General features: G+C 37.9%; 1 protein-coding gene across 9 annotated transcripts in view; it reads right to left on the bottom strand.

The window, feature by feature from the left end:
• Positions 1–24,470, bottom strand: part of usp32 (ubiquitin specific peptidase 32) — a 201,969-nt gene that overhangs the window by 70,017 nt on the left and 107,482 nt on the right. For all 9 annotated transcript variants that reach the window (XR_007264892.1, XM_048612813.1, XM_048612806.1 and 6 more), the window contains 2 exons: positions 23,332–23,491; positions 2,151–2,282 (listed from right to left, as the gene is read on the bottom strand). Coding sequence is in view for 8 of the 9 variants with exons in the window: in XM_048612813.1 (XP_048468770.1) it covers positions 2,151–2,282; positions 23,332–23,491 (292 nt within the window). In the remaining variant the exon portion in view is untranslated. The remainder of the gene's footprint in view (positions 1–2,150; positions 2,283–23,331; positions 23,492–24,470) is intronic.

Genomic DNA, 24,470 nt, shown 5'->3' with positions numbered 1-24,470 from the left:
TGTTCACTTTGGCAGGAAGAATATTAAAAGAAAAACAAAATGGAGAATAACTACAGAATTTGGAGCTGCAGAGGCATCCAGATGTGTTAGTGCACGAGTCAAAGCTGGCATGCAGGTACAGAAAGTAATTAAGGCAGCTGATTCTCTATTACAAGGGGAATTGAACATAAAAGGATGTTATGTTTCAGTTAGTCATGCAGGGTACTTCATAGAATCATAAAATCCTTACAGTGTGGAAACAGGCCCTTCAGCTCAACAAGTCCACACCGACCCATCCCCTTATGACCCATCCAATCCCTGAACACTACGGACAATTTACCTTGGCCAATCCACCTAGCTTGCATATCTTTGGACTGTGGGAGGAAACCGGAGCACCCGGAGGAAACCCACGGAGACACAGAGAGAATGTGCAAACTCCACACAAACATTCGCCCGAGGCTGGAATCAACCCCGGGTCCCTGGTGCTGTGAGGCAGCAGTGCTAACCACTGTGCCACCGTGCCGCCCTTCTAGAGTCGTATATGCAGTTTTGGTCTCCTTATTTAAGGAAGAGTATAAATTCATTAGAAGCAGTTCAAAGGGAGGTTTACCAGATTGATACCTGGAATGAGCAAGCTATCTTACTAGGAAAGACTGGGCGTAATTTCCTGAAGTTTTGAAGAGTCTGGGGCAACTTGTATACTTCAATCAAGATTCTGAACAACCTTGACAAAGTGAACGTGGAAATATTTCCTTTTGTGCACCAGTCCAGAATGAGGAGGATGCTTTAGACTTAACTGCAATTATTGTCAACATTTCCACTAGATGGTGTAGTGACCACACGAGCAGAAACACAGGTTGCAGTCCCATGCATCTGTAAAGTGATGGAACTGAAGCTGTGAGGAAAAGAATTGGGTACAAATGGTGATTGACAGTAGCCTTAGTTCCCTGTGGAACATCTTTCTTCAGCATGAAGAGCTTGTCTGAACACTGCCGCAGCCCTGATGCGAAGAATGTGCTGGTAGCCAAGTCCCACTCCTCCCCAGCGCGTTACAAATGTATTAATGATCAAATGAGTCACTAAAATTGTCAAGTTGCCTGAAGGAGGAGACGGGGACATCGGAGTTGAAATCTGTTAGTGTTTTGTTTCCTGTTTGCCATCCAGTCAAGCTATCTGATTTATAAGATGACTCAGGTTAAGCCATGTGCAAACATGGGGCAGGGAGTAAGTTATTTGCTGAAGTTTGCAGTCCAAAGGTACCCCATCCAGCTGGTTCTTTCATCTCCCAAAAACTCTCAGACTGTTGAATGGACAAATAAATGACTGTCCATTGTCAGCACATAACTGCACTTCTGAATACTGTGGGGCACAGCACGTACACAAGGCTCTCTACTGCAGTGAATGATGGATAATCAGCATATGTATATGGTGAAAAAGGTCCTTTGTGGTGATGTGACATTTCCGGTGCCATTTACTAATGGTATTTGCTTCATATGCTCAGTGTTTTTTTATTCCTTTCATGATAGTGCCATTTTGCACCACTGCCTCAGAAGGCACTGGAGAAGGGGTCATTGAATATTTCTAAGGCAGAGGTCGGCAAGATTTTGCAGATAAGATTTTTGTTAAGCAAAGGAATCAAATGTTAGCAGGAACAGGTGAGAATGTGAAATCTGAAATATAAACAGATTATCCATGATCTTATTGAATGGTGGAGCAGGCCCAAACAATCAAATTACTTCTCCTCCGAATTCATGTAGTTGCATGGATGTTTTCATATTCAAAGCAGCTCCATCCATCATCCTTACTAAAGCAAATGGCCCTTACTCAGTATCATTAACTCTTGCATCATCTTCTGTTGCTCCCTCTTCTCCACTATACATCTGGCGTTTACCTCCTTCCCTGACCTGCCTTATCCTTATCCCATGTCAAGTACTCGAATGATTGCATTTCCACACAATAAATATAATGGATTAATCGTTAATTATGGAATATTTTATAGGAGTGACTGTGACATTTTACAAGCAAGCTTAAGGATCTCCAACCTAAATTCACTCACGGTTATATATAACGCATTAGTCATGCCAGTTTGACCTTAGTGGGTTCCAGTTGAACATTTTCTCTCAGTAAAATGCTTTCAGTACACACTATACCCCTGATAAAGCTTTCTTTACCTTCAGTTAAAGATGGATGGATTGGTGGAGAAACCAAAGGAACAAATGTCTCCAAATCAAAACGTCCAGTCCTCGACTGAGCCTTTAGCAGCCAGTAGCGTTTCTCAAGATCAATTATATCAGTTTCTTCCACTGTGAATAGAAACAAATACATCATTACATCACATGTACAAGAAGCACTGGGTTCAGAAAAAAAAATTGAAGCAACTGACCTTGGTTACAAAACCAAACATATCCCTAAAATTGAAAAACAATTTTTAATTTGTTGAATCTTTAGGACTGAATCATAGCTTTTTCAACTTTATTGGCTGAATTCAAACATAATTCTTAACTTAGACATTGTAAATACTTAGCAACGTGCCTAAAACAATTGTGAGCGCTCTTGTACTTTTTACGTCCTAAACCCAGAACTTATGGCTAAAGACACTACAGAAATGCACTTCAGAGACAAAAGGGAAAAGGACGCATGACTTAAATAAATATTTTGTGGACTGACCAAAAGGTAGACTTTAACCAAAGTCCTAACAGGTGATGGTGAGAAAACAGTGGCAACTCCAAAGTGAGCAATTTAAGCAACTAAAAAACACAGCAAGCAATGATAGGGCACAAGAAGTCTAAGACGGAGGAAAGAAAAAATTGTGGGTGATTGTGGAAATGAGAGTAATTAGAGATAGTGAGCAACGAAGCTACAGTATGATTTAAACATATACAATCATTCAAGACATTGCAGAACTGGAAGATAAAAGTGGGTAAAATGGATTGATGCTCAAGCCAATCTTAAAGCAAAGTAGTTACAGGCAGAACAATTATGGGTGAGCAGAAACATATGGATTGGGAAAGATGGGCCAGGTGCCTTGAACAGCACTAGAATTAATTATCTGAAGAAGGTGTTAAAGGCATAGTGAGGGTTTTGGCAACTACCCATGAGAATAGGGAAGACTGGAAGATTATTAAAAAGGTGGCATTTGTGATAAAAAGGATATAGATTCAGAAACATAACTCAAATTTGAATGAGATGCTAAGGTTACAAATAGTCTGGCTCAGCCTGAAACAGTGGCTGCAGTCAAGTAAAATCTGTGGCAAAAGTCGACTTCACAATTGGGGCTGACAGAAGTCACTTCAATAATTTCCAACGCATAACTAAAAGACTGCATGTCAGGCAAACAGTCTGGCAAGAGGGTACTGGAATCGTTTCGAGTGGCGCGGAGATTTAGAAATTGCCATCATTACTGCGTACCTGAAAAGTGGACTTAATCTCTATGGATAATGTCACCATGTGGAAACCCAGAAATGGAGGTAGAGACAGGGTCAATGACAGATCTAGATAAATGGTCCAGATCTAGATAATGATACAGACATATATAGGTAAACATGAAATCCATTGAGCTGAGCATGAGGAGGGTTTGGAGAGATGTTCTGTTCAGCCATGTTAAAGACAATAGTCAGGCTAAGCAGGATGTGAAGGAGTACACATAGCATGGTTAAGTCACCAAGAATGTTGTGGGGCTTTGATAATGGTCTTTTTCCTGCTGTACCAATTGCTGAAACCTGACTGAAGAGATTTATAAATTGATTGATGTAATGAGGCAGGAATTTGGAAGGTGGCATATTTCCAGCCCAAACCCAACACAATTTTCCATTCCCATGCAATGATGCTGAAACAAGTGCTTTATCACTAATCAACAGTAAGACCCATCAAGTTTAACAGCAACAGCTATCATTAAATTAAATATCAATACAGCAAGTGTGTGCACCTGCATTGAGGGTTGGAATGGAAATGGAAACGGAAACAAACATGATACAAGCTAAAGAATAATGATGACATTTTAGTTCACTTTTTCCTTTGGCAGAGCTTTGTTTTTAAAAGAACAGTTGTTTTGTGACTTAAGATAGAATTGCAGAGTTTCCATGGCAGATTTTACGGCAGTTCATTTTCCATGATATTATGTAATCAAAAGTGAAACCAACATAAATATAGAGAAGTGATGATGTATTACCAAATGACATTCACTATACAATGAAAATACTGCAAAGGTAGAGGTGTATGCCAAATTAACAAATAGGGAAATTAATTTACACAAAAAATTCCCGATTAATGCAATCAAACTGACTGATTTGACAATCTTGCTTCAACGTAATTAGTTGAAATCCAGCTTGACACTGAGATAACTGTATCCTCTATTGTGATAACTACTGTCAGCATTGCACCTCAGTAACAGTTACCTGTGGTAGCACAATGAACCTGCCATATTTATGGAGTCAATTCTGACTAACAAAGCCAGTACGTTCACAACAACCGAGTTTTAGTACATAAGCCTTATTAAAGTAGTAATGTACGATATGGAACTTGTTTTTAGCGAGGTTCAATTGGTCAGAATTTATTTCAGGTTTAAAAAAGTGAAGCATAGCATTTTTGCCAAATCTCAGTGGTCATATCATTCAAAGTTTATTGGCATTATTGAATAGGCATACATGAGAAGGCCACCACGGAGTATACAAACAGATACACCAAAATTTCCACTAAAATATTTTATTCATTATCTTGGAGTGTGTGCACCAAATTAGTGCCAATTTGGATGTAAGTGTATGTAAACTCCTGTTAACAAAACAATGATATGGGCAATTTGTTTCAAAAGACTGAGACAGCTAGTAAGCAAAAGAAACAGCAAAGAACAGCAAATTCTCAGACCATGGCTGGGGCTGCCAATAAAATTTTTCACACAGATAAGCAAGGAAGTAAAGACAATGTTAGAATGCCTAAACATTGAATGAGGATCAGAATCTGAAATAAAGAAATAATGTGACACTCACAAAAGACTGATGTCAAAAGTGAAGTGATAAATAATTCCAGATTTTGAGAAATAAAAATGGAGGTAAATACACTTCAGACATCTAAAAGTAGCTTTTCAAGCTGTTCAGCAGTAATTATGACTTGGTAACCTTTTATCTAATTTTCTCAGTAATGACTGCAAATGCTAATTATGCTACCATTATAACCACAAATTCAGGCCTGTATAATTATTCTTTATACTATTTTACAGTTTTGAACTGAACTTCTCTGAAGAATTTGCTTCGTTGTTCAAATTATATTAGGTATAGCTTTTAAGGACAATGATAAAGATGCTTATTATCCATTATCCAAATAATAGATACGTGCATGAATCTTTATCACAAGATGTCGGCATGAAATGGAATTTAAGTTACTTTTCAAAAGATACAGGGCAAGGTTTTAAAATCACAATATAACTACTGCATTATAAACCATCAACTGTCATTAGCTATGACTTTAAATTTTTTAAAAACTAAGTGTGTTATGAATATATTGCAATTTTGTTCAAGTATACCTGAACTGAGTGAGCATGACTGCGTTAGTGCAAATAAGATGTGCAATTACTAAATTCTTGTACAGTACACACGTGAAAATAGTTGAATGCTTGAGATCTGGAGGAAAAAACAAAAATGCTCAAGGCTCTGATAAGGGGGCCTACTGGACATTTTTCTTTACTGATTAGTCTGTACGGTTGGCATTTTGTATTAACATACACTAAAACATAGGTTTGAGCCCCAATCCATTGCCAACTCTATAAATGGATAAAGACCTCATGATTTTGAGCACCTCTTTTCAACTTTCTTGGCTTTTTAATCTAAATAACTGACTGTCTTCATCCACTGAATCATTCTCAAACATTTTCTGCTCCCTCTTTTACATCTTCACATTGTTCTTGAAGTACTTCCTATGGACTGTAGCAGTTCCAGAAAACAGCTCACCATCACCTTTTTCAGGTCATTTAGGGATAGGCAAAAAAAAAAGCTGGCCTAGCCAGTAATGTCCACAACCCATGGACACATAAAAGAAGTTCTAAAGAAAGCTCATAGGACTGAAATCATTAACTGTTTCTCTTTATATCGATCCTGCCAGACCGGAGTTTCTCTAGCACTTTTTAAAGATCATGTAGAGCTACATGATTTTATCTTCGTTTATTTGTACTCTTTCTCTTCCTCATTCCACATGCCTTTATTGGAAATTATTCTATAATTTGTGCATATATGCCCATAGGTATCTCCATTCTTGAACTCTGATTAGAACTTTTTTTTTTAAATAATGCTTTGCTCCCCTACCCAAATCTATCACATCATGTTCATAACTTCCTCTACTGACCCTAAAAATTAAAATCTGGTCTGTACTTTGATAAATCAGACTTCTGAGATTAATCTAAAGGGAAATCATCAACCAATGTCCCACTCAAGTTAGTGGCTATGTACCAGTCAAGCTCCCTTAAAACTCAACCACCATATTCTGATAAGCCATTTCCCAATTCCACAGAAAGGCATACTAAAAGAAAGAAAAAACAACAAATCCAGAAAAGCAGCAAGATATTGATGGGTCAATTTCACAGCCACTTTTAATTGCCTTTCTGCTCAGATTCAAGACTATCAGCAGGCTCTTATCAGGACAGCATTAAAGAATATGGGATGTAAAGGTAAGCAAATGAAGTTGAAATCTAGATCTCAAGTGCCAAGCAATGACCATTTCCAATAAGAGAGAATTGCTCCTTGACATTCAGTGACATCACATCACTAAAATCTCCACTTTCAACACCCTATGGAGTTACCACTGACCAGAACTAGACTGGCCAAAGCATGAGCCAGGAGTGTGGTGGAATCCTCCCCACTTTCCTGAATGAGTGCAGCACCAACATCACAAGACGACTGACACCATCTAGGACAAAACAGCCCACTTGGTTGGCACCACATCCACAGAATTCAGCCCATCCACCATCAGTGTACGCCATCTACAGGATTTGTGGCAATACCAACACCTGCAAGCTCCCCTCCCAAACCACTGACCGTCTTGACTTGGAAACATATTGCCATTCCTTTAGTGTCATTGATGCAAAATCCTGAAATTCCCTCCCCAATGTCATTGTGAGTCTACCTATTGCAAATGGATTTCAGCTGTTCAAGGAGGCAGCTTGCCACCACCTTCATGGGAACTAGTGATTGTCAGTAAATGCTGTGGATCAAAGAAAGACAGAAAGGATGTACGGGATGGCTTACTGACCGATTGTTACTTCTGTGCGTAAACTCTGGGTTGCAATATGTAGATTGTAGTGGAATATTTTTCTTTCTTGGGTGTGGGTGTTATTTAGTGTGCATCACTATTTGCCCTCAAAATCAGCCAGCAATGCCATTTCAGAGGCCAGTTAGAAGTCAACATATTAAGGAGTCATATATAAGCCAGGCCAGGTAAGGATTTCCTTCCCTAAAGGACATTAGTTTTCAAGATTGGTTTTTATGACAATCGACAATGATTTCATGGTCACCATTTACCTAGTTTCTAATTTTAAATATATGTTATATATTGTCACAATAGAGTATCAATCACTGCAACCAAGCATCAGCTTGGACATTTGGATATTATTTCAGTGACATTGCAATTTGCCACTCATCATTGCCATGTTTTCAAAATAGTTTAATGATTTGGTGCCAGCATAAATTAAAATTAAACTTTTACTTGCCCATTTAATCATAGAATTATTCTAGAAAAACTGCAGCCTTAATGACGCACAGGTTCTACCAGTCACTTTTAAAGGTATACATTAACTTAAGCTGGAGCCAAAATTCAAAAATTAAAATTACTAGACGTCTTTGTCCAAATCAAAGTCAAACTCCTTATACTACTTGCTACACAAGACTCACCCAAATAATAATTAAAATTATTTAATTAATGAGTCACAACTTTAATTACTATGACATTTTCTATCTGTCTTGGTGTATATGTTGCTTTATATTTAATACAATGTGTTTGCAAAGAATATTTAACAAAACTACTATGTAACATACAATGAGCAAGATATCTTATTCTAAAAGTGAAAACAACACTGCACAGAATATCTTGAAAAATATGTTTACAAATAAAAACTGAGTGAAAAGTGATATGGCTCGCCTGTCATTTTATTATTGTGAAGGAACTATTTTGAAATCCAAGGATTTGCAAAGATGGCTGCATGCTTTCAGAGAAAGCATTTTGTGAACTCTGTCGCTATGGGTTCTAGCAATGTGCAGATGAACTGAAACTGAGGGGTTGTTTAAAATTGAAGCTGATTGATGATTGCTCCCTACTCCACAAACCATTGCCTACCAACAACTATATGAATGACTGTCAGGTAGCTGAACAGTTTGGGCTTTGAACAAGACAGAGAGAAGCTTACACCAGAAGAGAGACGATCAAAAACTCTTATCCGCACTAAGTCACTTTGAAAATCTGAAAAAAGGCTTATATTTCTTGCACCTTTTGTTGAAAGTTAGAAGGGGTTTAGAATTTTAATTTGCAGAGTTTACTTAATCTGGTTACCTGTAACAAATAGTGACTCTTATAAAGTGCAGAAACTTGTTCTGTGCTTTCGATCATCCTGACTCAAAAATCAGGAAGGGGATTTCGCATAATTCTTTTAAAAAGACTAGCTTTTGCAATGACTCCAGGAATAGTGGGGCTTTATTTCCAGTGAGCCATTCCATTGAGTCATGACAATGACTTAGAAAACTATCCAGACCAATGATCTATGTAGATCTCCCTTTGTCTGATGTTGGTACAAAGTCAAGATAATTGGCAGTCATTCAATACATCAAACATGATAAATAGTCAATTACATTCAGTTATTTTCTTGGACAGCAAAGCTGGAAGCAAAACTGGGACAAGTTATTTCACAAATGTGAATTTGCATAGTGTGACTTTCCACAACTTTTCTAACATAAAAAGGGACAGTAAACATGCTCTGCAGTAATTAAAAACCTGGTACACTGCTAAAAATCCAGTTAGGTTTCACTCAATAAAAGGTGCAACTGTTGAGGCATTTTACTGCAATATTAACAGCTCAGAACAACATTTTCATCGGTTGTGATTTCTACTCGATTTGCATCTGCAATCGATGCATGTTCCAGAGTTCGTTTGGGACAGGGAATGCAGAGAAGAAATGGTCACTTAAGGTTTGGCACCTGTTTCCTCACTTGATCATATATTACCAGTACCAGAGGGCATAAGCGATAAACAGTCAAAGAAGAAAAATTGGAAAACACGCTGCTGCTAGGTTTTCATAATGCTCAAAATCAGATGACAAGCAACCCTAGTTTTGTTCTCCCTGTTTTTGGGGAATTACATACCAATATGACTAAGTTTAAAAACTACATAGATTAGGGAAACCCCTATGACCATGTAAATTGCAATTCACTGAGCTATTGATTTCATGCAATATTTTGTTAAACAAAGAACTGAGCTGATGATATGATTAAAGCTTTTCCAATTAAGCTGAATTCTGTAACTTACTTCAAGAGTTACTAAATCTCATGCTTTTGTGAAGCACATGTTGTCTATTGAATGTTCCGTTGATACAATAATATTTTTACATGGAGCTCATACCTCAATAACAAAATCTGCTATCCTGGAAACCACCTATACAGAGGTGGTTCAGAGCCCCTGAAAAGATATCTGGGTGGGAAAAAATAATCGGATGACCTAGTACTCGATATATTTTGCAACTGATTGCTAGTTACATTGAATGGCTTAATTCTTTATCTGACTTACAAAACTGAAATTGACATCAGTACAGGCGCAGGTATTTTCTCCCCCTACTTGGGGCCCCTGCAGCCTCCAGGACTCAATATCGAGTTCAATAATTTTAGGGCCTCAGCACCTTCTCCCATGTCCTTGCCCCATCCTCATACACCAAGCCTTGTAATCACATGGGCCGCTACCACAACCATTCCATTGTCAGCTACACATGGTCCCAATTAACAGTACTGATTACCCCAGGCTAACCCTCATCCATTCCTTTGTCTTTCCAATTGCTGTTCTCTCTCTCTGGACTTCATCTCCACCTATCATTCACACCTACAGCCCCACCCCATCTTCAGCAAATATACTAACCTTTTCCTAGCTACAATCAGTTCTGAAGGCGGCTCATTGGACCCGAAACATTATGTCTGCTTTCCTCAGCAATTTAAGTTTTTATTTCCAATTTTCAGCATTCACAGTTCTTTAGTATTTTTCTTTTTTTTTTAATTATTTATGGGATGTTTGTGTCACTGGTTGAATTTACTGCCTAACCCTAATTGCCCAGAGGGCAGTTAAGAGTCAATCACATTGGTGGTCACAATCTGGTGTCACATCTCGACTAGGCCAGGGAAGGTTGGTAGATTTCTTTTCCTAAAGAATATTAATGAAACATGAATTTTTAAGACAAACAACAGTGGTTTCATGGCTTTCATTGAATTCAAATTTTACTACCTGCCAGCACATGCCTAATTTCTACCACCATTGATACCTCGGGTGTGCCTGTAGTCAGTTTAACCAAATTGGCCACTGCTTTCTCCCTTCATGTGCAGCACTCTCCTACCCGCCATTACCTTTGTTTATCATTCCCTTTGCTGTAGCAGGCAGCAGATAGAAAGGAGAAGGATCACTAATGTATGTTTTTTTTCAATCTTTGTTAGATTCGCACCATCTTTGATGTGGATAACTGCCTGGGATTTTGCAGTCAGTGACGTACAGGCACCACAACTGCCTATGCAGTTGCGCTCTGCAGTTGTATCAGCAGAAAACAGAACCGTATAATAAAATCTACAGCTTTCATCAAATAAAATTATTTTAAGATAAATGTTTAATAGATGTGTATTAATTTTTTTAAGCAAACATAATTGAACAAGAAATGCTAGCATAATCATGATTATCGGTATACATGGAATGGGCTGCCAGAGGTGATGGAGGCGCATACAATTACAATATTTAAAAGACATGAATAAGAAGGATTTACAGGGATACGAGCCCGATGCTGGAAAATGGGGCTAGATCGTCTTAGGAAATGTGGTCAGTGTGGACAAGTTGGACCAAAGGGTCTGTTTCCGTACTGTATGATTCTGACTATATGACTCTGCAGGTGCCCCAATGCAGCAAATTGATCAGTCGTATAATCAGTCTTGAATATACCGCTGACCAGTTCCTGCAAGAAGGTATACAGACATATGTTACTTTAACTTCTCAGATGCAGGCTTTTCCATCATTCCCCTGCATTATCAACTTGCATTAATCAGCCCAAGAATCTGCCCTCTAGAGTTTAATTCATTAATATTTCCACTTTCATCCATCCTTTTGGCCATACAGTCCTTGCTCTTCAATAGCCTTTTCGCATCATCCCTGAAGTCCTCCTCTATTTAATTTGCCCACAACCATGTAAGGCATGGTGAGATCGTGCTGTATACGAAAATCAATACAGGAATGCAAGTAGGTTGTTGACCAAGCATATGACCCCTTAAGTTTGTGCATACATGCATTCATGTATGTGTCACCAACACAACAATAGCTCAGACACTTTGGTGAAGAACTGCAGTCATCAGTCTAAACACAGACTATACAAAGATTTTAACAGTATTGAAATATTAAAACTCTGAAGTCATAAAAACATTAATAGACACTATTACATTTAGCTTCTGTATTGTAATAAACTGGAATGAAGAAGTTTATTCATCTTTCATAGGCATTTCACATTCAAAACAACAAGCAAGCCAACTTTTTTATACTGTGATATGAAATGGATTTCATTCTTGGCAAAAATCAATGGTACACATCAGTAAGCACTACTTCTTGTAGGGGTCCAATGTATATTTATTCACCCACCTGCAGGTTCTATTTTTTCAAGCAGACAGCAGTTGAAACATACCATAATCCAACCTACTCTGATAAGGCTCATCTAAGAGTTACATGGATAATAGTCAAATCAAGGCACCCTTTGAAATAAACTCAATGATAACAAGATTATTGCAGAGCAGAGAAAATTAAACTCCAATCTGTACAAATTAAATCTTCGTCACTTCTACAACAAATGAGGTATTCTATCATGATGGCTGGAAGGTTACATGGAGAAAATCCCTTCTGCTCAGAATACAGCTTCAAGAATTAAGAGGATAACCAGACAGCTTGATGAGTAGATTGCACAAGCAATTTATCTAATTGGCATTTGATATCAAAATCATGGAACATAGGAGGAACATGACTAACAAGAGTAATAATAGATATACAAGTAATTAAATAAGGTGTGAAATGAGATGGTACACAGCCCATGAGAACAGATGCAGATTTAAAAGAGTAAAACAAATTTTAAAACGCTTTAATTATCTAATCAGCCTGGATAAGTTAAACTATATCATGAAACTTCAAAGTGTTATGCATTTCTAAACTAACTGGCAAAATAGGGCCTCAAATTGTACACAAGCTCAAATAATTATAACTGAGCTCAATTTTCTAAGCAGTGGACAATTCATTATAAAAGAACTGCATTAAGGCTTGGCATCCATTATTTAGTTGAACTGGTATATTCCAATTCTTTTATTTTCTTTTAAATTATCCCTTAAATGTGTCTGGCTGTCTGAGAAAGAGTAGGCGTTATGATCAAAGTCGACTGATGTAATCATAGATTTAATTATGATTACTTTGTTGACTAACCCTGTTCTGCTAAATTTACAATATTATGAATTAATTGTTAATTTTGTTTGTTATAAAAGTGGTGTCCAAGACCTGTCATTTGTAAAATTCTGGTCAGGAACAAGTAAGCAATTTTGAGAATGGCTGAATATCATAACTTCAGTTTTATAAATCCACCAATTGTAAGCTTGATTTGGTTTGGCTTGCTCTCCCTGGTTGTAACACTACTTAAATGTTAAGAGAAAGCTCTGCATTACTGAAAGGAGATCCTGATTAGGGTTCTTTCAGAATGGGGGTCGTACTTTGAATCTGCCAGGTCCCTGATAGCACAGGATGGTCAGGCAAAGTCAAACCATGCCCTCCCCTTAGTTACTATATTCTGTGATTTAAATGTCCAGCATCATTGACAGCCACTTTGGTGCTCCTAGGAAAGGATAAGTACATAAGACATGTGTGAGGGAAGGCTGCCAGTGTGCAAAGTGGCAAGGGGGCCAGCTAAGTATTGGAGTGTTTGAGGGTATGGGGGTTGTAAGTTGATCCATCAATTTAATAGCTTAGTGTTTCAACTAGGTATTTAGTTACCTAACTTTTCCTGAGTAAATATTTGCATAGGTGCAGTATAATCCTCCAAATTCTGATTTAAATGGATACTTTTGGAGGCTTCCAGGTGCAGGGGAATTGCCCACTGAATCAATTTCCTGGGCAATTCCTTCAGAGGCTGAATAGGGGATTTCACAGCGTTCTGACACACAACTCCCATCTACACTGCAGAAAAAACAAACTCTGGCCAACAGAGAATTATTTTTAACACTTGTGCAGTTATTGTATGCAGCCAGTGCTGCGTGGTATGTAAACTTGAAAAAATTCCCATTTCAGCATTAATGACAGATAAAATGGGCCATGTTGATTTGTGTAATTAGTTCTCCCATTGGCTAAGCTCGATATACAAATTTTCAAACCATCTTGAAATTAAACATTGAGACACTCAGGGATTTCAATAAATAACAGTTTTATGTATAGTATGCACTTACTTCCTGTATTGTGCCCCATCACACACTACAACACCCTTATCATAAAACAGCACCTTTTTTCATTGTTAATCAAAGGTTTCAAAACCTGTTGGGTGCTGAAACACCAAGCTGAAAGGAAAGAAGGAAAAAAACTCACCCTGTTCATCTTACATATCCCATAGTACTGACTAGTCAAAGCAATAAGTTAATACATTCAAAGCTGTTAAAAACTTGAGTGGAATTGTTTTTGCAAGAATAAACAATGTGTTTCTCTGTAACATTACATAACACCTTTACCATACATTTCGTAATCACCGTGCGCAAAAACTGACACAAACATTAAGTGCTAACTGGTATTGTGAGAAACTGGTATTGTGGAATTACCTGTGGGATTCAAGCCAATAAATACTTAAGGCATCTATCTACTTCAATAGATGCATCAACCCGCTCAGTCCTTGCTGAAACCATCCACAAATGAATTTTAGATGAATATGCCAAATATCAATTTTGGGAAGCTATCTATTGATTCCCTTACTCAACTTCTTACATTGTTGCTCTCTCATCTACACAAAGATGACATGTAAATCAAACAATGACACTTATAATCTCTCAGAATTAAAGTGCATGGAGGTTAGTCATAAGATGATTCAAAGAATCAGAACAGATTGATTGGAGAGTGAATCAGTGTTCATCAGCTGCCTCGGACACAAATGATTTTGAAAAACTTTCATAACATCTTTCAGAACAAATATTACCAAGCTCATCTGTAATACAACAGTGCTATATCTTCTACCATCCATTTCATTTACAACTTGGTGCCACAGTTTATACCACTTTCTTTTTTGGGATGGGGGGTGCGGGGAAGATGAAAATCGACAATGTTAAAGCAGAGGAAATCATGGCTTATTGGAGACTGGATATTAAAAATAATTTGCCATCACAAAAGGAGTGGAGGGGCTCAAGGAAACTATTGGGCAAGAAGAGCTGAGGTTTTTATTTGAGTGTGATAAACCACAAATGCTGCTGCTGTAGGTAATACAAGGGGCAAAGATAGATCTTTAGTGTACACCACAGGTGAAGTTGAGCGGGGAGAAAGTGAGAGAAAAAGTAATTGCTGCTGGAGATACAAATTGGTTCAGGAAATCTGAAACTAAGCAAAAACAGATTTAAACTATGGAAAATACAATAGACATTCATGTCAAAAGGCAACAAAACTTAAGGAGGTCATTGATGGCTTGAATCTTGGCAGGAAATCAAATAGGGAGTGGTGGAAAGATCAACATGGATTTGGGTGACATTCAAGTTTGAGAGAAAAAAAAGGTTACAGATGGTGTGGTAGTTAGCAAGCTCAGATATTCAAGGAGAGGTAACTTGTGAAGGGAAATGCAAAATACTTGAGAAGTAATAAAACACAAATGTCAGGGAGCATCAGGGCTCAAAGGGAAGTTGCAATATCAGCAGTTTACTGGCAAAAGATTCAAGGAGCATCAGATGGGTCCAGTGGATTGATGCTCTGTGGGGAGGATAGTTTCCTGAGATGAGTAATTGCAGAGTTTAACAGCTTATGCGTTTTCAAAACTGGCAGTACGGAATTTTTTTTTAAAACAGAGTACAGTGCTAAATGCATCTCGGTAAGATTTGCCAACAGATAGCTAAATTATACTCAAATCTCAATAATTAATCTTTATCAAGTTAGGACTGGGTTACTAGAAAGGTAATATGACCCAAGTTGAAGTTGATATCTCATTTTGATCAGTATTCACAACAGGGGTCACTGATTGCTGGTGCAACAGGCTGCATCTCTCAACAGGAAAAAGCCTTGCAGCAAAACCAACCAGGTGCCAGCTGATAGTTGAACCAAAAATAATAAAATAACACAAAAGAACAAACTGCAGATGCTGAAGATCTGAAACAAACATAGAGATTTCTGGAGAAACTCAGCAGGTCTGGCAACATCTGTGGAGAAAAAGCAGAGTTAAATTGTCTGAAAAATTATTTCTTCAGAAATAATTTCTACAGAAGGGTCCCGACCCGAAATGTCAACTTTGCTGGTCCTCTGACGCTGCTTGGCTTGCTGTGTTCCTCCAGCTCCACACTGTTGTCTGTGACTCCAGTATCTGCAGTTCTTGCTATCCCTTTATCTGCCTTATTTTCTTTACCTCTTTCTGGGCTCCATCTCCAACTATCCATTCACTCCCTTTCCCTCCAACGCCTGTCACCAGTATCATCTTTTCCTAGCTACTGTTAGGTCTGAAGAAGGGTCATCGGACTCAAAACATTAACTCTACTTTTTCGCCACAAGTGCTGACAAACCTGAATTTCTCCAGCAATTCCTGTTTTTGCTGTGATAAAGATAAATATAATGCCCTGGAATGCACTCTATAATCATTCAGAAACTACCATTTGCCATCATTGGTTTGTAAAACTGGCAGCAACTTCTGCATATTCACACAGCGACCAGATATCCTAAATTAATCTAGTCCTATTTGCCAGCATTTGGCCCATATCCTTCTAAACCCTTCCTATTCATTTACCCACCCAGATGTCTTTTAAGTGTTGTAATTGTACCAGCCTCTTCTACTTCCTCTGGCAGCTCATTTCATACACACACCATCCTCCGCATGAAAAAGATGCCCCTCAGGTCCCTTTTAAATCTGTCCCCTCTCACCTTAAACTTATGTCCCGTAGTTTTGATTTGGGCTCCGCCATCCCAGGGAAATGACCCTAGCTATTCACCCTATCCAGGCTCTTCATGATTTTATAAACCTCTATAAGGTCACCCCTCAGCCTCCGATGCTCCAGGAAAAAGAGAGCCTCTTGGCCTGTACCTGCAGCTCAAACCCTCCAACCGTGGCAACATCCTTGTAAATCTTTTCTGAACCCTTTCAAGTTTCACAACATCCTTCCTATAGCAGGGTGGCCAGAACTGCACACAGTAATCCAAAACTGGACTAACCAATGTCTATACAGCCACAGCATGACCTCCCAACTCCTATACTCAATGTACTCACCAATAAAGGCAAGCATACTAAATGCCTTCTTCACTATACTGTCTATGACTCCACTTGGAAATTTGGCATTTATATTAGTAACGCACTCTTTTGGAGTATGCATGGAGCCACAGCACTATTGCAGGCTTTGGAGTTGCAATGACTTGACATTAACTTCAACTCTTTAAACTCATTATTGTTACTGTAAAATAAATTTAAGTTATGGATTACTGAATGAGATCCAATTGAGAATTTAACTGACATACCAAGTCATAATTAGTACGGAACAATCGATCTGATCCTGAAAATTATTAGATGCCTGCAGGCTCCATTCCATGATTTAAAAGAGGTATATTAAACTTAAAAATTACCTAGATATTTTATGATATTTTAATTTTTACATGAATGTGTTTGTACACCCTCATTTTTATTTCTGCACTCTATGAATATGCCTAAATAATGAATGATATTTTTTGCTACTTCCTGATTTTTTTTTTCCATAAGTATTGATTTTGACTGATTGCTCAACTGCATGTTGACTTTACTACTACAAGACAAGAAATTTCCAAAGGATGGTACCAGAAAGAAACTAATAAGGAAAACTGACATTTCACAGTCTGTGAAATTTTTTGAGTGGTGCTTTTTAAATGAGCAGAAAGCCAGATATGGCTCCTAATAAATATTAAAATTCCCAACTATGTGCTTTTCCACGCAATATCTTACTTCATAAATGAATGTACGATTGCGGGATATTTAGGTTATGTATTCCTTCAATGTTGATCTCAAAACACAGAACAATTTTACACCTTCACACACCCCATCAGAATATTCCATAATTTTCAATCTTGTTAAATTACAGCAAGCCTTTTTATGTCATGTCATGTACAGCAGAACAGACAGTATTAACAGTTGACTGCAACAAATCTAGAAAAGAATTCATAAAAGCCAAACTTTGTTTAACATTATTATGATATGCTCAGCACAATGGTAAATGCTTGCAATTCAGACTACTGAATAAAATGCCTGAATTATAAATTTGCGCCATGAAAACATTCTCTGCCGCAAGTTGCTAATTATGGTTCTCATTAGTTTTGATGAAAACACAAACTACAGCTACCTAAAGTTATCCAAGTCACAAATAAATGTCCAGATTAATGAACAGAAAAGGATTATTTTGGGTTAAAAATATAAATCTCCAGTGGATTTTAAGAAAAACAATTACAGGAGGGCCTCAACTTACTGCAATAAAGTAAAACCACCAATGGATATTAAAAATAGGCACATAATAGAATATCGCAATAAACAGTGTTAAGTAGCTTTAGTAACCACAGCCAAAGCATTAACTCATGCCTTGCTGTATACAATTCATAATGTTCAGCTGTGATCAGAGACTAGCAGAGAACCATGTGCTTAAGTACATAAATCCCTCAAATAGTTATATGTAGCAGGCAGTTAAACCCAATAAAAATACCAGTAGAACTTTGTCTTTTATAAATAGGAGCAGGAAGTACACATAATTCTATAAATTTACAAGTAATAATCGTTTGGCCATTGTTGCAATAATGAGAACAGTTCTGGTGGTTCTATTATAAAAAGGACATTGAAGACAGGAGACCATACAGAATAGATTCCCCAGACTAAGATCACTGAGGGACATGAGAAAATAAACACTTCCATTGTGGAAGTCAAAGGTTTTTATACTATAAATAAGGATAAGTCTACATCCTTTGTTAGGAATCCCTTCTGGACATAATCAAGTAAATACAATACATAAAAATGAACCTTGAAGTCAACCACAATCGTTTGGTAGTACAGAATTTGAGCAGTCAAAAAAAGACAATGGTGTTAAAATTTTTCATCTTGCGCTCATCAGGACAATTTAGAATAATTAATTCAGGACAAAAACTAACATTTATACTGCATGACAGGAGTATGTTGATTAGATTTTGGGAGAGGCATTTCCATGGAGAATGCACAAATTAATAATGATTGACAATTAACAGCCAGGTTTTAAATTTTAAATGAAGCAAGTTGACTGTGACAGTGAATGGATGCCATTCATATATTCTTTATTTCTGCAAACAACAGGGCTGTGTCAGTTTGCCATATTCTACTCAGAGCCATGAGGCAATCCTAAATTGGTTGAGTGTAATTCTTCCCACACATTGCAGAATGTTGCTCAAAATAATCTACAGACCTCTTTAATTGAACTACATGAAAGACACTGAAAAACTGATACAAGTGTCAAGCAACCCTGACTTGCAATAGCCAGAGATGTGATTCCCAAATAATACTAAAAGACCCACGGTATGAAGGAAATGGGTGTTAAGTGTCTTACTTTCTAATCAAATGCATGTTTAAAGATATTTTGGAATGACTGACTTGACCAGGAGAGAAAAATATGTGGTACAGAACAGAGAGGGCTTTGAAAGGTCCAAGCCCATAAGATATCATCCAACCCCCCACCAATGTAATCGGTCCACTGTAAAAACAAATCACTATCTATTGTTCCATAACACAGAATTCTGCAGAGCCATTAACCATTCAGCCCAATGAGTCTAAGACAGCCACAGCACAGAGCAATCTGTTTAGTTTCACTCATTGGCTCTGTACCCACCTCCCTGCAAATTCTTTTGCAATTATTTCTTTAAATGAACATTCAACCTATCTCTACTAACCAAAGCATTGCAAATATAACCTCTGCATGAAAACGCTTTCTTCAAATCAATATTTTTTTCCCAATCATCTTAAATATCCACCTTTGATCACTGATATTTTAGCATCTGGAATTTTTTTTTTTTTTTTTTTTTTAAAAATCACTAATCCAAAAGGTTCATTATTTCTAAGATCACCATCAAGTCTCCTCTTATTCTTTTCCATTTTAAGGAGAATAACTCCAGCTTCTCCAATCAATCCACACATCTGTAATCCAACATCCCTGAACCAATCAAGTAAATCACTTATGCACACTCTTTGAAACTGCCTACGTTTTTTCCAAATTGTGTTAGCCAGAATCGAACAAAATACTCCTGCTGAAACTGAATCAGTGTTTTATAATGGGTAAATCCAATGATCCTTTATACTCAATCCATCTATTTGTAAATCCAGAAATCCCATTTGCCTAATTAATCTGAACCATCACGCTTACACGATTATGTGCAGCCAATGGTCATTCTGGTCTGCAGTCCATTTTAAATCTTACCACTCATCGTGTATTGCCTTTTCTCATTTTTCTGATTAAAATGTACTACCTCCCACTTCGTTGCATTTGAATATCATTTGCCATATGTTTGCCCACTGTGTCAGTTTATCTATACAAACAGCAATTAGGAGAAGCAGGTCATTTGGTCCTTCAAGCATGTTCTGCCATTAGTAAAATCACAATTAATCTGTTTATATTCTCAATTCCTCATTCCCAATAATGCCAATAATCTGTGATTTCCTTGCCTCGTCAGAATCTACTTAACACTGTCTCAAAAATATTCAGTCACTCTCTTGGCATCTGTCAACTTATGAAACAGAGTTCCAAAGTTTATGAATTTCTAGAGCTCTACATCCTCTTGAAATCTACTGCTACCTTTGTAAATGTGACTCAGTTAAAATCTGAAATGCATTGTGGTAGTTCCTCCTAAATCTCTATTTGATGGCCAATCACACACTTAATTCATGAGCCATTCAAGTACCAGTTTTCCTGAAAATAACCTTACCTGCAAAGGTCAAGGAAATTGCAACAGCTTTTCGTGAAACAAATTATGTAGAAATATGTAACAGTTCAAGCTACTTTAGAACGTTCAAACCTCTTCTGGATTAATACAGATTTCGCATTTTAATTGTTCAATTTTTTTCATATCTGTAAAGTAGTTCAATATTTCAAGTGACTCAACTTCTAGTAGATATTTCAGTTTGACTTGAAAAAAACTGATGCAGAATAAAAGTCAGTTGCAAAAACAAAACAAAAAGTTCAATTAAAGGATTCCATAAATGTACAGGTTAGGTGGATTGGCCATGCTGAAATTGTCCATAGTGTTCAGGGATGCTTAGGCTAGGTGGATTAGCCAGGTAGATGTGGGGCTACAAATACAGTTGGGGTCTGGGTCTGGGTGGCATGCTCTTTGGAGTGTCAGTGAGAGACTCGATGGGCTGAATAGCATTCTTCTACACTGTACGGTTTCTATGATTCTATGATTATGAAATATGTACCAGTGAAAAGCTGTTAAGATTATACTGGAGATTCAACTTTCTTTAGAAAGTAGTTTCTAATGGCACAGTCTATAAAACCTTCCATTCTTTCAACAACACAAAAAAAAATTTCTGAAAGCAAACTCCATCTTCATGTTAATTTTCTCCCATTTTTTGTGCAAATAAAACTAGAAATATTACATATTATAGAAAAATACAAGTAGAATGCCTGTATTTTACCAGAGTTGTCAGATGCTTAAATTTTACATTCAACTGTTGGTAAGCAGCATTGAGCTTTAAATAACTCCAGTGCTCAGCACACCAATGTCTTGCTTCAGTGATATCACTAATGGGAAGTGAAAGGCACCCAGGAGAAGTAGATACTAGGCAATACACCCACGTCCAAACACCCACTTCTGATGTCATTTGCGGGGAAATTTTATACCTCCTTCCTTAGGCCAACTAGCTCAGTCACATTTTCTTATATTACGATGAGCAGGTGCTCATGTCCTGTAAGCTAGCTGTTTGCAGAGGTGAAAACAACAGATACCAGTAAGCAGCAGGAATAAGATGTTTTAAAATCATTGTACTTGTCATAAAAAAAGTCTGCCTGTTGATTTTAATAAAGGCTACACTTCAAAAACAGTCACAGAGTCAAACAGCACAGAAACAGGCCCTTCAACCCAACTCATCAATGCCGACCAAGTTTCCTAGACTGAACTATTCCCATTTGCTTGCTTTGGTCCATATCCTTTTAAACCTTTCCAATCCATGTACTTGCTCAAATGTTTTTAAAATGTTGTAATTGTTCTAGCCTCTACCACTTCCTGTGACACCTTGTTACATATATGAATTCCTCTGTGAAGATTCCCCCTGTTGCCCCTCTCACCTTAAACTTATGCCTTCTAGTTTTGGACTTCCCTACCCTGGGAAAAAGACTTTGGATATTCACCTTATCTACGTCCCTCAGGATTTTATAAACCTTTATACAGGTTACCCCTTAGCCTCCTTTGGTCCAGGGAAAAATCTCCCAGCCTGACAGCCTCTCCTTATAACTCAAGCCCTCCAGTCTTGGTAACATCCTTGTAAATCCTTTTTTTTGCACCTTTTCCAGTTTAATAACAACCTACTTATCACATGATGACCAGAAATGTATGCAGTACTCCAAATGTGGACTTCCCAATGTTTTGTACTGTCATAACGTGACATCCCAACTCCTGTATTCAATGCTCTGACCAATGAAAGAAAATGTGCCAAACACCTTCTTCATCACCCTGTCTATCTTTGACTCTACTTTCAAGGAACTACGTACCTGTATCCCTAGGTCTCTCTATTCATCAACACTCCCCAGGTGCCTACTATTATTTATGTTAGTATGCCCTGATTTATCTTACCAAAATGCAACACCTCGTATTTATCTAAATTAAACTCCACCTGCGATACCTTGGCCCATTGGCCCAGTTGATCAAGATCCCAAAGTACTCATGGATAACCTGCTTCACTGTACACTCCATCACTAATTTTGGCATCATCCATAAACGTATTAACCATGCCTCCCACATTCTCATCGAACAATAGTGGGCTCAGCCCCAATCCGTGTAGCACACCGCTGGTCACAGGCCTCCAATTTGAAGAACAACCTCCCCCACAACCATCTGTCTCCTGTCAAATCAATTTCGTATCCAACTGGCTAGATCTCCCTAGATCTTATATGATCTAATCTTACTAACCAGTCTATCATGCAGAACCTTGTCGAAGGCCCTGCTAAAGTCTACATAGACGAAGTCTACTGTTCTGCCTTCAACTATCATCTTGTCACCTCTTGAAAAAACTCAAGTTTGTGAGACATGATTTCCAAAGTGCAAAGCGTGCAGACTGTCCCTAATCAGTCCTTGCCTTTCCAAATCCATGTCAATCCTGTCTCACAGAAGCCCCTCCAACTAGGTCAGACCAGGTATGGATAGCAGTTTCCTTCCCTAAAGGACATTAGTGAAGCAGATGGGTTTCTCTGACAATAGACAATGGATTCATGGTCATTATTAGATTCTTAATTCCAGATTTTTTTAATGAATTCAAATTCCACTATCTGCCATGGCAGGATTCGAACCCAGGTCGCCAGAATGTTATCGGAGTCTCTGGATTAACAGTCCAGCAATAACATCACTAGGCCATCGCCTCCTCACACTCCACGTGTTCCGGCACCTCACTTGTGGCTGTCAATGATACAAATATCTCTGCTAGGGGCCCCACAACTTTTTCCCTAGCTTCCCACAATGTGCTGGGATACACTTGATCAGGTCCTGGGGATTTACCTCCCTTTACGCATTTTAAGACTTCCAGCATCTCCTCTTCTTTAATATCGACTCTTCTCAAGACATCACTATTTATTTCCCCGAGTTCCCCACCTTCCATGTCTTTCTCCACAGTAAATACTGACAGTAATTCTCCACAGAAAAAAAAAATCCTAAATTTAAGGGGTCAATGCACTTGTAGACTCCATACAATCACTACCTCAAAAAAATACTTACAATGAGTGACTCCAGCCAGAGTTTGATAGAAGGTAGGTGTATCACTATCATCGGTAAGAGTGACACATACTCCCCCTGACAGCAACCATCGAGCAAATGTGAAAGCATCCTTATTCTGAAGGAGCCAGTTCTTGAACTTCTCATAGTTTACCTTTTCACCCTAAAAGAAAAGCAAAATGTTCAAGTAGAATTATATGTACAAAATGTACAAAGTAATCATTATTACTTTCTTAGGAAGGTAAAGTAACTGGACCAGTAATCCAAGAGGTTCAGCCCAATGATCTGGAGTCTCAAATCTAATCCTCACATGGCAGTTGGAGAGTTTCCGTTAATTAAATAAATCTGTAGTTTACAATAAGGGTGCATCAGCTAGAATGACATAACTGGTTTGCTACAGCCCTTTACGGAAGGAAATTTGTTGTCTTTACCCTGATTGGGCTATTTGCCAGCCCAGATGTATAGTGATCCACTTGGTTCTTTACTGCTCTCTGAAATGGCCTAACAAACCACACAGCTGTCACCATCTTTTCAAAGGGAAATAGGGAAAGACATTAAAAGTTGCCCTTGTTCTTGATACCTGGGTCGAAGAAATGAAAAAAATTCAAGCATCCACTGAAAAGTGGAACTCAAGTAGAGATAAAAGCAACATAAGTAACCATAGCCACCATAGTGTCTCATGTGTTTTTAAGAGTTGATTTGATCTTGTGAAGCCACATAGCATCACATCAACAGTATTTAATGCGGAAAGGTCAGTCAGGCTATGAAGCTTTGTTCAAAACACTTGGGTTTCAGATCAGAAGTTCACTAAGTTGTGAATTCCTTTCAACATTCAGCAGACAGCAATGTAGTTTCAAAAATGATATTAAACAATACTTTACATTTTTAAACATGAATATCTTTTGTGCAGAAGTGATTTAATCTCCACTTTTCACAAAGCAGTTACTTACAATACTAGTACCAGGATTAGCTGGCTGGCACAAGGCAAAGAGTAGGGATAAAGATAATACAGTGTGCAACTGGCGGAGCACAGCAGGCCAGGCAGCATCAGAGGAGCAGGAAAGTTGACTTTACGGGTTGGGACCCTTGTTCAGATATGGGGGAAATGGGGAAAGGAACGCTGAAATAAATAGAGGAGGGGT

This window comes from Rhincodon typus, chromosome 26 (assembly GCF_021869965.1).
Source record: "Rhincodon typus isolate 14 chromosome 26, sRhiTyp1.1, whole genome shotgun sequence".
In the NCBI taxonomy this organism is placed as follows: Eukaryota; Metazoa; Chordata; class Chondrichthyes; order Orectolobiformes; family Rhincodontidae; genus Rhincodon; species Rhincodon typus.
Note: the sequence above shows the minus strand (reverse complement) of the source record. Positions and strands in the feature narration are given on the sequence as shown.